Consider the following 15,108-nt stretch of genomic DNA (forward strand, 5'->3'; position numbering starts at 1 on the left):
ACACAAACAAAAAAATAAAGGAAAACCTACTTCCTCATATGACTTATATGATTTGTATCGTTTAAATCTGTTTACAATGCCTAGAAATCTTGGTTACATTGCAAGCTAATACATAATAAACGAAAAAACATTTAAGAGCTTGCATAATACTGTTATTAAACGAAAAAACATTTAAGAGCTTGCATAATACTGTTATGTACCTATATGTGAGGTTTGATAAATCACATTGGAAACAAATTATTATTCTTTGACTCCACAGAAGTTGGCAAAATTCCGGGTGGAAAAAATGACACATTTTGTCAAATACTGTCACCTAGTGACTTATGTGGAGACTTGCAGTCAACCTAATCGACGAGGTTCCAAGTTCTCCAATTGTATTTGTAGATTTTTATGTTTATGACTCCTAAAATTCTCTACAAATAACGAGCCAAATTGTACAGAAAAATTTTTACACTCAAAGTCACCAAACTCCTCAAACCTGATTTGCTGCTTGTATCAAGAAACTTGTAATTGGTATTTTATTACTACCGTAGGAACAGAACCCCGTCGTAACGTGTACTGTCAGTGTCCAAATCAAGTAGGACGTAACACTAATCAATCAAAGCAACTTGATGAAGAGTTTGTGGAAATAACGGTGACGATGTTCCCCCAGATTCGGGCAGCATGGGGTTTCCCAGGGATGACTGCAGGGTCGCCGCGCCCATCTCAACGTTCGATGGCTGGACGAGAGTGTTTCTTGGTCGGTAAAGAGCACGCGTTAAACTCGGCATAGTGGCAGGGGCGGTGTGTAATAGTGGTTAAGTAGGGCTAACGAACTTTGAATCTTGACCATTTTTTTTTGGTCTGCCTTTGTTCTGTGCAAGGCTTGTGGGTGTGATCCCCCCCCCCCCCCTCCTCCCTCCCTCATCTCCGGTTGGTCGACTGTTGGGCTCGCTGCTTCCTCGGCAAAGCGACGCTAGCTGGGGCTGGCTAATTCTTGAGCTAGCGGTGGGGGCTCTTCGCTGATTTTCGTGGGCTCGTCTCTTTTCCCGGTCAATGCCAAAAAACACATTGACTCAGGTAAGGCGATATAGAGCGATTGCATTGCTGTTTTGATTACCCCCTAATCATCTCGCGCGTGGTTGTGTATTATGGCCGAATTAAGCCGCTCGGGGGTGGGGTAGCGTTAGCTTTAGCCTTTTAGCCATTTAAGTCAGCTGCTGTTTCAACATAAGCGCCCCCAAAGGAGTTACAATGACGAATATAATCCGTATACTATATGTGTATACACATAAACGACTCAAGATTTCATATTTTCGATAATGGAGTGTACCGTTAACCAACCCAGGCTCGGTGTCACCCATGGCCGAACCTCGAGCTCTATCTACTCTCCGGCGGCCTCACCCCTTCCTTACAGCCCCTGATAAACTCTACTAGAATAATTTAAACTATATAGATTGATAATGACTTTACAACGTTGACTATTTATAACTTGTGCCGTTTTCTTGCAGATGCAGTGATTTGTGTCTGTGCGCGCGCGCAGCCGTGTGTGTACATATCTAAATTCAAATAAATAGATCTTCATACATATAATTATCCACAGTTGTCTACGATCAGACTCTCGTACATAGTTTGAAATAATACTGTAGGTTTGCGAATTAGTTCAGCTTATTTGTTGGAGATGCTGTTTACGTGGAGATAAGTGTCCAAATTGGAGCGCTATGTATCACTGGAGATGCGTCGAGGCGTAATGAATGTGAGTTGCAGCGTTACCACCCTTTTTTTTTGCGTTCGAAGTTAGCATCTCGGATACAATCTTGGCGCTTCAATTATTCTTCCAACTAAACATGTTTAGAAGGGAAATACGGGCTTGTGTGCCCGGCTTGGTGGAAGGCAAAGGCAGGGCCGTATTTGCTGCCCAGCCCCGACCTTGCACATTTCGAGAAGAGACCCGCAAAATAAGCACCACGACGGTCCGAGTCAACTGGTATCGAATCAACTGGACACCGTGTGCTTTAACAAGATTGTTTAGTGTGCAAGTAAGTGGATTTGAGCAGGGCCCGGTGGCCTTGCCAGAACCCTTTCACAGAAGCGTCTCCTCCCAGCACTAGCTTTTTGCAAGGCGCTGTAATTGCGGAAGAAGGGGAAACCATTTTTATTTATTTATTTTTGCTATGCGTTCGAATTCGAGCGTGTGCAAATTCTATAAAAGTCACAAGTTTATTGTATATTGAGGTGATTTGTAACGATGGGTGCAGTTGCTATCCTCTCTGCTCTGCCCTGCCTGCAGGCCGCCCCACTTAAAACGAGCTACAAGCTAAGCTAACTAGCGGACAGACAGTCCAGTGGAGGAAAGGCAAGATGGCGTTTAGCTGCATCTTCCCTGATAGCACTGCAAGTCATATTGCACTACAACCGTGTGCCGTGTTAGCAATAGAGTTTCCAACTTGGTATTTGAATAAATGCTCGCAGGTTTAGTAATGTAGCTTGCCTACTCTTGACATATTTGAATGGACAGTTATCCTGCAGCTATGTAAATGCAATGCAAACAATCCCAGTTGTAGGTAAATCACTGTTGTGCACACACCGGGGGCCCAGATCAAGTGTTATTGTTTAACTGTACAAAAAAATGAAAGGAAAAAAATAGTCTCTAGTTGCACAAACATTGACAATCTGAGTTTTCATAATGAAATACATTAAGAAAACCAAGCGGGAATGATGTAGTGGCTATATCGCTGTTGCCCTAATCCAGGCAATTGTCATAAGCAGGTTGTGGGTAAAAGAATTAAGATCAAAATCATCCTTTTTATGAATGGAAAAGCATATTTCCACTGCCCCACTTAGCTTCACCAGCTGTTTGTGTTAGCGGACATGGATAGGATTACACACTCATTGACTGAGGATTTGAGCTCTTTGGGATTAAGGATTTTGAGCAGTGATATTGCTCGTTATGATCCCGACCCCGCCCTCACTCTGTGATTCAGCTTCATTGTCATTATTTCACGCTCTTTTACATGACATTCGTACCACTGGGTTACTGAGCAGACACATTTCAAGTGGTGAGCAGCGACTGAGTTTCCAAGCTGTTTACTAGCACTCATTGTTTATCAGGCAGTCAGCTGACCCTGATCAGGCGCTTGCTTGGTAAAGGAGAAGTGATGAGGCAGAGGAAGTGCAAGCATCTACCGAGGTCAATGGGGAAATAATACATGTCCGCAGTACTGTGCAAAGTCTTAAGCCACCACTTGCATTTATTATGTACCCTTTTTTGTCTGTCTTCAATCTAATATATTTGATCAAACTATAATGGTTCCTCCTGTTGATCCAGCAGTGCATTTTCTGAAGTGCTTAATCGTCACAAGAGTTGCGGGTGTGCTGGAGGCCATCCCAGCAGTCTTTGGGCGGTAGGCGGGGTACACTCTGAACTGGTCGCCAGCCAATCACAGGCACACAAAGACAAACAAGCATTCACTCACAATCACACCTAGGGGCACTTTGGAGGGCTCAATCGGCCTACCACTCGTGTCTTTAGGAAGTAGGAGGAAACCGGAGTACCTGGAAAAACGTTCAAAAATCATTCTTCATAAACCAAGAAGTAGCCTGCTAACTTGTGAATATTAGGACAAACACAAAAATGTGAATGACTTGCACAATACTGTATTTCTATAAAACACATCCATACTTAGTCAACGTTTCACGTTAAATGAATACTAAAATTGTATTTACCATTTGAATGGAAGCCCTCCATTTTGTTTTTGTACAAAACCCTTTGTTTTGAATACATTCCTCAGTAGCATTTAAATGTAAATCGGAGACCCGTTATACGTTTTGAGTCAATTTGACATTCAAATATTAGTTATAAGAGTTCCGCACCATCATTTTCAAGGTGATGAAGGTGTTCTGTCATCTATGTATTATACAACTCGGTAATCTCATTATATGACACGGTTATTATGAGATTAATGGGTGTAAGAGGATGATTGCGGGACAACGGCCAACCAATCAGAGACTTGACACAAGCCACAAAACTATTAAATGTTGCCGTAAAATGTCAGTCAATACTCAGAAACGCTACAGGTAAGGTGACACATTGCTTGGCAATTTGTGGTTTATTATTTTGTCAACTGTAAAGTAATTTGGATCTCATTTTGGGAATATTTGAATTTGTTATCAAATACTAATTTGACTTTTGTTATTTGATTTTTAGTCTGATGAATTATGCAAGAAAAAAATGTTGATTAGTAGTTGGGTGGAGCCCAGGAAGAAACCATTAGTTTATTTATTTTTATTTAAATTCTCTCGTAACCATTTGTATCACTCTTAACCTTATGTGCAATTTGGTGACCCACGTTGGGAAGTTTTGACCATTGTAGCTGTTGTCTTCTGGCTGTTGTCCGACAAAGAATAGAGGCGATTAGTCCGGCTCCATTTTCAAACACTTAAATGTCATCCGCTTCGTAATGTACTTCTCTTTGAATAATTTATATGATCGATCCAAGTGTGCAAAATGTTCCTCGCAATCATGTCGCTGCCATGTTGCACTACCTTGGCAAAAGTGGCTCTTAATTGCTCCGACTGGATTTTTTGTCTTGACACTTCAATGCTGAGTTCTTCCTGTATTGTATAATAAAGGAGTGATATGCACCGTGGGAATACAGCCTTGTGTCTCAATATTCATGTAGATGGGTTATTGATTACTTGGCAAACATTGAGAGTATCCCTGGGATTGAGGTCAAAAGGATGACGGCTACTTTTCCATATCAGTCAGACATTCAATAGGATTTGCCCAGCTGAACTGTACGTCTTGTTCTTGCATCAGCATCTTAGGCCGGTTAGGGAGTTGTGTCTGACTCGAAAATTCAAGCTCGATGTCGAAGATACTCTAGCATTTTTTATATTGCGTCAATTAATTAAAAGAAATACTTTAGAAAAAGCAAAAAAAAATATTTAACACGAAAAACAGAATAGCAGACAGTCACTTAAATAAATGATGTAATAATCAGAAAATGTCATAAAAAATAAAATAAAAAAGACAATCAGTTGGTGCAAATAAATGCAGTAAGCACTATTTGCACACAAGTCTGTTGAGGTCTTTTGGTTGGCTCCAATGCAAAAATACTTTTACCTTTTCCTCGCTCAACCCAGACTCCGAAATTAGTATTGCATTAGAATACGCCGTTGTAAATCTTGGTACTTTCAACATGATCGATAACTTTTTACAACCCCGCTGTGTTTGTTTGAATTAATGGGCCACTTTTCTTTTCGTAGATCAAGTGCCCCAATAGCTGGAGAGAGGTAACTGAAAAAGAAGACTAAAATGAGTGAACTGGACCAGTTACGCCAAGAGGCCGAGCAGCTCAAAAATCAAATCAGAGTGAGTTGAATAGTTTTTTTGTTGTTGTTGTTGTTGTTTGTTTTTTTGCTCTGTCATGCAATTAAAATGAGAATGGTCTGATTGTCATTTGTTTTTTTACAGGATGCCAGGAAAGCATGTGCAGATGCCACGCTATCACAGGTAAACCCCACGTTATCATCTCCACAAAACACAGAGCGTTTTTTTGAACTTGAGTTTTTCAAAGTAAGAGACAGCACACATGAGGAACAAGTCGCCACTTGCACTCTGATGAGCAACAGCACACACACACACACACATTTCGTCACTGACAATCGCAACCAACGATGTCTTAGTTCTAAGACTGACCTTCAAAATGCAGCACAGAAGAATACAAAAAAAGAGAAAGTCTTAAGTTGTAGAGGAAGAACTATCAGATGCCAAATTCATCTGGTGATTGTACTGTGGTGGGAAACTCTTGTCCTTGTCATTTTTATTGCGTGAATGATTTCTGAGGCGTGTTATACAAACACTCAACACAACCAGTTGCTCCTCCGGTATTTGCAACTCGGAAAGATAATTGAGACATTTGGCTTTGCTGACTTTATTAAAATGACAACAAAGATTACGTTGGAGACACTGCTCCTCATACATCTCATTGTCTGTGTCAAAATATTTTTTCTTCCAAGCTCACATGCCTTTTAAACTTTCTCTAAGTCTTAACAGGAGACAACAATAGGAAACGATGTTTAATGGAGTCGGAAGCCAGCCAACTGTGCATTGCAAGTTTAAGGAAAACAGCACTGACCATTTTTTGTGTTAAAAATCAAACGGGATGGCGTCTTGTTTTTCAGATTACGGCCAACATTGATCCCGTCGGGCGAATTCAGATGCGCACAAGACGAACACTGCGGGGTCATCTGGCCAAAATCTATGCCATGCACTGGGGAACAGATTCCAGGTATGTTCCGTCTTGTGTGGACGCCATTTAATGTTGCCACTAACAAAATGTATGACAAAGGTGATCTTTTTCAGGCTTTTGGTCAGTGCGTCTCAGGATGGCAAACTAATTATTTGGGACAGCTATACCACAAACAAGGTGAGTTCTTTTTATGATTCCATCCCAGGATATGTTGTTGTCCTCCAGTCTCCAGATGTGTTTTTTTTCCAACATGTGCTGTCATCTCCTGTCGTAGGTCCATGCCATTCCACTTCGTTCTTCCTGGGTCATGACGTGCGCATATGCACCTTCAGGAAATTACGTGGCCTGCGGCGGCTTAGACAACATCTGTTCCATTTACAACCTGAAAACCCGCGAGGGCAACGTACGCGTGAGCCGCGAGCTTGCCGGACATACAGGTATTGGCTTTGGTTGTTATCTTTATCACTGCGCACAGTGATTTCATTTCATTTACTCTTGAATGTGATGAGTGCTAAATGTGAGCCTGTTTTGACTTTTTGAATGGCAACAAATGTTAACCTGGTTGCAGATCACTATTTGGGTGTGGTTACAACTCAAGGAAACCTAAATTATATTTAAAAAAAAAAATAATAATAATAATAATCTTCAAGCTAAATACATTGAAATAGTCACAAGTACTTTTTCCACCATGTTCTGGTTTGCTTTAAACTGGTCATTAAAAAGTAACTTTATATTTACAAATCTTCATAAGTAGTGCTATTTTTTTTTTTTTTTTTAAATGGCAGCGCAGCGAACCCGTTTGTATGAAGAACAAGCAAATATTTAGATGAGTGACCTGGCGCTTGCCTCCATTTTAGGATACCTTTCCTGCTGTCGTTTTCTTGATGACAACCAGATTGTTACAAGCTCGGGAGACACCACCTGGTAAGGGAAAGCGCCGTGCTTTGTTATTTACCATTTTCCAAATGCGCTGGCTTATGTACGAGAGAACATAACGTGTCTTTGCCACGTGACAGTGCACTTTGGGACATTGAAACCGGGCAGCAGACAACCACGTTCGCCGGGCACACGGGCGACGTCATGAGCCTCTCTCTGGCCCCGGATTCTCGATTATTCGTCTCCGGTGCCTGTGACGCTTCGGCCAAACTCTGGGATGTGCGAGAGGGCATGTGCAGACAGACCTTTACTGGCCATGAGTCCGACATCAATGCCATCTGTGTAAGTCGACGGCCATTTTTCCATAAGTAACTTGCGCCACCCAAAGGTTACATCCCATTTTAGGTTCATCCTGCATTCTTACCTAAGAGGCAAATCTTTTTTTTTTTTTTTGTGAGTTGTGTATATTGTTGTGACGGTCCAATATTTTGGGTTACAGTTCTTCCCCAATGGCAACGCCTTTGCCACTGGCTCAGATGACGCCACCTGCAGGCTGTTTGACCTGCGCGCCGATCAGGAATTGATGATCTACTCTCATGATAACATCATCTGCGGCATCACCTCAGTGGCGTTCTCCAAAAGCGGCCGTCTCCTCCTGGCCGGATATGACGATTTCAACTGCAACGTGTGGGACACACTAAAGGCCGACCGTGCCGGTGAGTTTTTTTTTTTTTTTAATGTTTGCTGAAGCATTGTCTCTGCTGGGCCAATGGCGTCCAGCTTTTGTTGTTACCATGACAACAAGTGGCCGAGGCAGAGCCTCGCAACTCAAGTGGCTTCTATTTAAGGAAGCAGAGCCGTGTGTGTGTGTGTGTGTGTGTGTGTGTGTGTGTGTGTGTGTGTGTGTGTGTGTGTGTGTGTGTGTGTGTGTGTGTGTGTGTGTGTGTGTGTGTGTGTGTGTGTGTGTGTGTGTGTGTGTGTGTGTGTGTGTGTGTGTGTGTGTGTGTGTGTGTGTGTGTGTGTGTGTGTGTGTGTGTGTGTGTGTGTGTGTGTGTGTGTGTGTGTGTGTGTGTGTGTGTGTGTGTGTGTGTGTGTGTGTGTGTGTGTGTGTGTGTGTGTGTGTGTGTGTGTGTGTGTGTGTGTGTGTGTGTGTGTGTGTGTGTGTGTGTGTGTGTGTGTGTGTGTGTGTGTGTGTGTGTGTGTGTGTGTGTGTGTGTGTGTGTGTGTGTGAGTGAAGGGGTTGTATACCTATTGGCTAAAAGTATTTTCACTCATGGTTGTAGTAGTTGAACGATTCAAAAGTCTTTGCTCCGTAATATGTCCTCTTGAAGGGTTTCTGAATTTATTTTGACCTTTCTAGGTGTGTTGGCTGGCCATGACAACCGTGTGAGCTGTCTGGGCGTGACTGATGATGGCATGGCAGTTGCCACAGGATCCTGGGACAGCTTCCTGAAGATCTGGAATTGAAGCCTGAAGGTTATTTTCTTTCCCCCCATTCACTAACCAACGTGTATGATGATAGACCTATGTTGCAAACATGATTTAATTGATGGGATTATTATAATACTCAATTCAAAAAATCTTTGATACCTGCGGCTCTCAACTCCTTACCTCCATGAATCCTCTTGACCCCTCGCGACTCCATAAATGTAGGTTAAAGGTAGACAACTCGTAAGAAAACATTCTCGTAAACAGAGGACCCCCTGTCCCAATATGGATCAAAAAGCGAAACGCTTTTGGCATTTTAGCTTGATTAGAGGTCTGGCTGGTGGGCAGTATGCCGCTGTCTGGGTCATTATGGGACTTGCAACTCCATTAGATTGGTGACACCTGGGTGAGCAATCTGAGGAGAGGACGCTGGCGCTGATTGTTCGCCGCTTCTCCACCAGAATTAGTTTATTTTTAGTGTTTTTAGTGTTTTATTTAATTCTCCACCAGAATTAGTTTATTTTTAGTGTTTTTAGTGTTTTATTTATTTTTTAGCCATTAGCCTAGCAAATGGCTAACACGCAAGTTCAGCTTTCTCCAACCGGCACTATATTAACTTACTCCATCCCCCGCTTGCTGGAGCTGAGTAATCACACCATTCCAGGGTGTCTCAGTCATCAAAGAACTCGGACTTCTCCGCAGACCTCGTTACATCCACAGAAGTACCCATCGTAACTTTGTTTTTTCCCAACCTGCCCATAACGCTATTCCATCCATCTGCTCCTCCACCGCCTGATATCCCGTCGCATGTCCAACACGTCATCAGAGACCCGGCACACTTGGATCTTATTGTAGCAACGAAGCGGGGCTGCAGTACTCCAGGTGGCCTGAAAAACATGGTGTGAAGTCCACTCTTACACGGAGCGGGCTCCGACTCAAGACAGACACCGGGTTGCCGGGAAAACACGGAATGGATATCTCTCTGGCACGGAACGGATTTCAACACGGAGCAGCCCCGGGGTGGCCAGGACAAAACGAACTGAATTTCACTCCAACACACAGTGGACTGCACTTCATGTGGAACAGAAGACGTGGAGTGGATTTCTCTCTTCTTCGCCCCCTACCTAAACGCAGCCCCACATCCACAATCAAAATGGATCTCCTCAACATCCAAGCACTCACCCATAAATCATCATTTATTCACAACCTCATCCTGGACAAAGGCTTAGACATAATGTGCCTGACTGAGACCTGGCAACCACCGGATGTCTATCAATTCCTCAACGAAGCCTGTCCCTCTGGTTATAAATACATAACTAAACCCCGCAGCACTGGCCGTGGCGGTGGCCTTGCTGTATTCCATCGTCTTGATCTAAAGCTGTCCCCCCTCCCTCTACCTGATCACTCCTCATTCGAATCCCTTGCATTCAAATGTAAACCTCCATATCCTGTCACAGATTTACTTATTTTACCGCCCTCCTAAACCAAACTCCGCTTTCATTCCAGAACTATACGATCTACTCACTACCCTCTGTACCTCCACTTCCTCTAATTTAATCATATTAGGTGATGTTAACATCCATGTCGACACCCCCTCCCGCCCCCCTGCCTCTGACCTGTTGCAACTATTGGACTGTTTACACCTCACTCAACATGTAAATGTCCCCACCCATGACAAAGGGCATACACTTGACCTTGTCATTTCCTCATCGGCCATAAGCAACCTACAAGTTCACGAGGTTGGTGTGTCTGACCACAAACTTATTCAAATGGAACTGCCTTTCCCACGCCCCCTCTCCAAACCCAAGCGGCAAATCTCTTTCAGAAATTTCAAATACATCAACCAAGACACTTTAGCACAGGACCTCCTGCTTCTCTCCTCCTCCTCCGCGACCTTTCCATCAGTCAGCAAGGCAGTGGATCATTACAATAACTCTTTGGCCAAACTTCTAGGTATCCACGCCCCCATAAAAAACAAAACAGTTACTTTTTCACGCTCAGCCCCCTGGTACACCAGTGAGCTGCGGCTGATGAAGTCAACTGGACGCATCCTGGAGCGTCGTCTCAATGCCTCAGGTCTGACCGTGCACAAACAGGCCTATAAAGAACATCAGAAGGCCTACTCAAAAGCCCTTGGGATTGCACGTGCCCAGTTCTACTCCAACATCATAAACAATACCCCTGGAAACTCAAAACTGCTATTTTCAACCATCAACCACTTTCTCAAACCCCAACCCACCACTCCAACGGAATCCTCAGAGGTAGTGTGCAATAACTTCATGACCTTCTTTACCGCTAAGGTTGACAACATTCGCACCCAGCTCCTCTCCTCTTCTGGCCCCTCCACTTCACCTCCACTCCCCTTCCTTCCACCTGGGTCAGTCCAGCCTCTCCGCTGTTTCTCCCCTATTTTGCAGTCGGAAGTAGAGGACATCATCAAAAAGATGAAACCCTCCACATGTGCCCTGGACCCTTTCCCCACAGCCCTCATTAAACATCAAATCTCAGCTATCAGTCCCCTAATAACCAATGTCATCAACCTCTCACTCCAGTCTGGCTCTGTACCCCCTGCATTGAAGACAGCCATTATTACCCCCCTGCTCAAAAAACCCTCGCTTGACCCGGACAACCTTGCCAACTACAGGCCAATATCAAACCTCCCATTTCTCTCCAAGGTTCTGGAAAAAGTGGTAGCAGCCCAACTTCACGCCCATCTCACCCGCAATAACATCGCTGAGAAATTTCAATCCGGTTTTCGCTCTGGCCACAACACCGAAACAGCCCTTGTTAGGGTCACCAACGACCTTCTCATGGCTGCCGATGCAGGATCTGTCCGCTGCATTTGACACTGTCCACCACAACATCCTCCTTAACCAACTTCACTCCACTGGATTCTCTGGCACTGCTCTAACCTGGCTTCAGTCCTACCTCTCGAACCGAACCGAGTACGTTTCCCTGGGAGGGAAAAAATCAGACACACACACAGTCACCTCCGGTGTCCCCCAGGGATCTGTACTCGGTCCTACCCTCTTCATTTTCTACATGCTACCCCTTGGCAATATAATCAGGAAGTTCGGCATCTCATATCACTGTTACGCGGACGACACCCAGCTATACCTCAAACTCAACCCCCCACCCTCTGCAACCCAGCCTCATCCATCTCCCTCATCCATCCTCTCACTGTGTCTGGAGGAGATAAAGGCGTGGATGAATCTCAGCTTCCTACAAGTCAACAGCGATAAAACCCAAGCCATGTTATTTGGCACTTCCCATCAGATCCATACCTGCCCAATCACAAGCATCTCATTCGCCGGTCACACAATCCCCCTCTCAGCCACTGTCACCGACCTGGGTGTGATACTGGACTCTCAACTCAACCTAGAGTCACACATAAAACACATCTGCAAAACCTCCTTCTTCCACCTCAGGAACATTTCCAAACTCCGCCCCACACTTACCCTGACAGATGCTGAGAAACTTGTCCACGCCTTTGTCTCCTCCAGGCTAGACTACTGTAACGCACTCCTCATCGGGATCCCTAGCAAGAGCCTCCAGAGGCTCCAGTACATTCAAAACTGCGCTGCTAGGATCCTGATGAGGGTGCGGAAAAGCGACCACATCACACCCATCCTCCGTTCTCTGCACTGGCTCCCCATCAAATTCCGAATAAATTATAAGATCGCCCTCCTCACTCACCAGTGCATCCTCGGACATGCTCCCCCATACCTCAAAGAACTCCTTGCCCCCAAATCTGCCACCCGAAACCTCCGCTCATCCAATTCTCACCTTCTCCATGTCCCCAACACCAAGCTGCGTACCATGGGCGACCGGGCCTTCTGCCATGCAGCCCCCACACTGTGGAACTCCCTCCCCGACCACCTAAGAGCACCCCAATCCACTGACTCTTTCAAAACCGGACTTAAAACTCACTTCTTTAATTTGGCATTTCTGTAATTCCTGTTTTTATATCCTGGTTGTCGTCCAGTTGTTTTATACTTGTCCTTGCTTTTTATTCTTGTTTTTACTTGCCATGTAGCACTTTGAGATTCCTCCGAATATAAAGTGCGTTATAAATATAATTTATTATTATTATTATTATTTAGCGGTTGTTTTACATTTGCCCTCTCGTCTTTACTCCCTAGATGTCCTTTTAACTCCAAAGCCGACTGGAAGACCATTACAACTTCAGAATGTTCACAACATCTTCTTCAACACTGTTTAAAACTGACTTGGACACCACAACAACAAAAAAATGTCGAAGGGAATAACAATCCTTTCCTACACAAAGAAGAGCACAATTGTCTTATCACCTAATTAAAGAAAGGATCTCGTGTGGTATCAAATCAGAAACTTGTGCATTCCTTCTCGGACCATTTCATGTTACCTTGAAAGAAAGGGGGAAAAACAACACTATCATCCCATTCAAACGTGTGTCTTGAAAGCAAATGGAGTGTAATTGTACAAATTATTTAACTTTTTTTTTTTTTTTTTTAAAGAATTCTATTCTGACGGTTTGTTACTCTCAATGGCTTTTTGGGGGGGTCATATTTCTTTTGTGGTTTTAGATATGTTTGAATGACATCTTGTCCTTTCTAATCCAGTTAAATCACATTATGAGCAACGAGATAAAAACATGAAAAAAAACACACACAAAAATGCTTGGATCATATTACACGAGCAGCTTTTCCAAAATGTTTGTATTTATATACTAGCTGGGTTTTTTTTGGTTTTCTTCTCATCACAGCCTTTTGCACATGAAGCTTTGCCTCTCAACTAATACGATGTTAACTAACCAAGCACATGCTATAAGTTATGAATGCTCATTCCAGTACAAAAGGAGTTATTAAGAGTAACGTTGTCCAGTTATCACCCCCCCTCTCGTAATTATTGTACATGCCTTTCAATTTGGGTGGGAAGAAACTGTGTGACAAGGCAGGTGCTGAGATTATTTGGGTCAGATGAGGGGCCGTAGTTGTATTTTAAATACGAATTGGGGTGGTTGGGAGGGGGCTTGTGTTTAGTATCCACTTTTTGAGAGAAACACCTCACCGGAATAAATAGACACTTCCTTTGCTTGGGACTGCAGCTGCAACTTGTGAATGAAATGTACAAACAAAAAAATCAATGTCTGAAAAAAATGGTCTGATGTTTTTAAGTTGAGACATTAGATTTTGTTTTACACGACTTAATTTAGATGTGCATGCTGTAGACTTGCTTTCAGTGGTGCTAAAAATAATAAAATAAAATAAAAAAAGTCCTAGATTATTTTTTTCCTTCATTGTTTCTGAAAAGGACCTTAACCTTATTGATTGAACCTAATCTAAATGATTTTTTTGGGGCACTGACTCTGCATACTAATAACTGGTAATGCTATGCACCAGAGTAAGCAAGAGGCCGCATACCTTGTGTCCAATATGCTTACCAGTTCCTCTTGATGCCAATTTTTAAGAATATAACAATCATTGTGATAATTCTATCTTTGGCAAGCTTCTTTTTCTCTTTTTCAAATCATCACTAAATGAAACAAACACCGTGTCCCTATTGCATTATTTTTTTTTCCTATTTTTCTTTTGGTCTTAAATTGAAAAAGCAGAACATCTGAATGACAACATTTCACTGTATACAGAAGCACTTTTGTGACATTCTCACTTTTTTTCCTTTCTCTGCAAAGATGTACTTCAATAAATGTGATGTATTTTTGTGTGTGGCCACAAGTGAAAATGCGATTCAACTTCAGATGGATTTTCCTGCTCACCCACCTTCTTTCCACGACTATACTAGAGCTCTGCACCCTTATGTAGCGTTCCACTTTTTTTGTATTTCCTTTCAGTCTGTTGGTGTTCCACGGTGAGTTGGATGCAAGATAGATACTGTACTAAACTGTACTGTTATTGATTGAAGATGTAATAAAAGCTGTTTGAGAGTTATCTTGCAGTTTTGGAGTCTTGTTTTTCCACTATACTTGAAACAGCACAGCAGGATAGCATGTCTAGTTAACAATCTAATTTAAATATCAACTCTGCATTTCCTCCATGTCCTCAGCTTTCTCTCATCATGAATGTTGGCTTCATTGAAGATTAAGTAGTCCACAAAGAAGTGTGAATGAGAGTGAGTGCTTGTCTACATATGCCCTGCATATGGCTGGTGACAAATTCAGGGTGCTTGGGAATTGAAGTGTTCTATTAAGCAATCATTCACAATCTCATTCAGTAGTAAATGACCCAAATGTTCATGTTAATTCAATGTAGAGAAATCCACGCAGGTACTGACAGAATGTGCAGGCTTCAGATTGGTTTTATTGTCTGATTTTATTTTAATAATAAACGCTCATCTTTTACGGAACCAACACAGATATACTCGAGGGTGTATATACAATAAGGTATGAGAAGTGTCAAAAAGCAAAACTCTTCCCAGCCACAATGAAAATGTAACAAAACTTGTTATTATTTACGAAAAATACGATGCAGGTTGTCGGCCATCTTTGGAGGAGAGGCTAACTGTGTGGAATGTACCATGTTAAGAGTCTGTCCGGGGAATGGTCCAGTAGTACAAAACGAGAACTAACTATAAA

General features: G+C 42.9%; 1 protein-coding gene across 1 annotated transcript; it reads left to right on the plus strand.

The window, feature by feature from the left end:
• The first annotated feature begins 684 nt into the window (after positions 1-684).
• gnb1b (guanine nucleotide binding protein (G protein), beta polypeptide 1b) lies at positions 685-14,464 on the plus strand. The gene is made up of 11 exons (XM_085923364.1): positions 685-1,059; positions 5,248-5,353; positions 5,456-5,494; positions 6,166-6,272; positions 6,347-6,410; positions 6,508-6,670; positions 7,091-7,157; positions 7,250-7,451; positions 7,609-7,825; positions 8,470-8,585; positions 12,680-14,464. Exons 2-10 carry the CDS (start codon positions 5,297-5,299, stop codon positions 8,574-8,576), a joined length of 1,023 nt encoding a protein of 340 aa, XP_085779490.1. The 5' UTR covers positions 685-1,059; positions 5,248-5,296; the 3' UTR covers positions 8,577-8,585; positions 12,680-14,464.
• Positions 14,465-15,108: the final 644 nt, after the last annotated feature.

This window comes from Syngnathus leptorhynchus, chromosome 11 (assembly GCF_054491065.1).
Source record: "Syngnathus leptorhynchus isolate UIUO chromosome 11, UIUO_Slep, whole genome shotgun sequence".
Lineage (NCBI taxonomy): Eukaryota > Metazoa > Chordata > Actinopteri > Syngnathiformes > Syngnathidae > Syngnathus > Syngnathus leptorhynchus.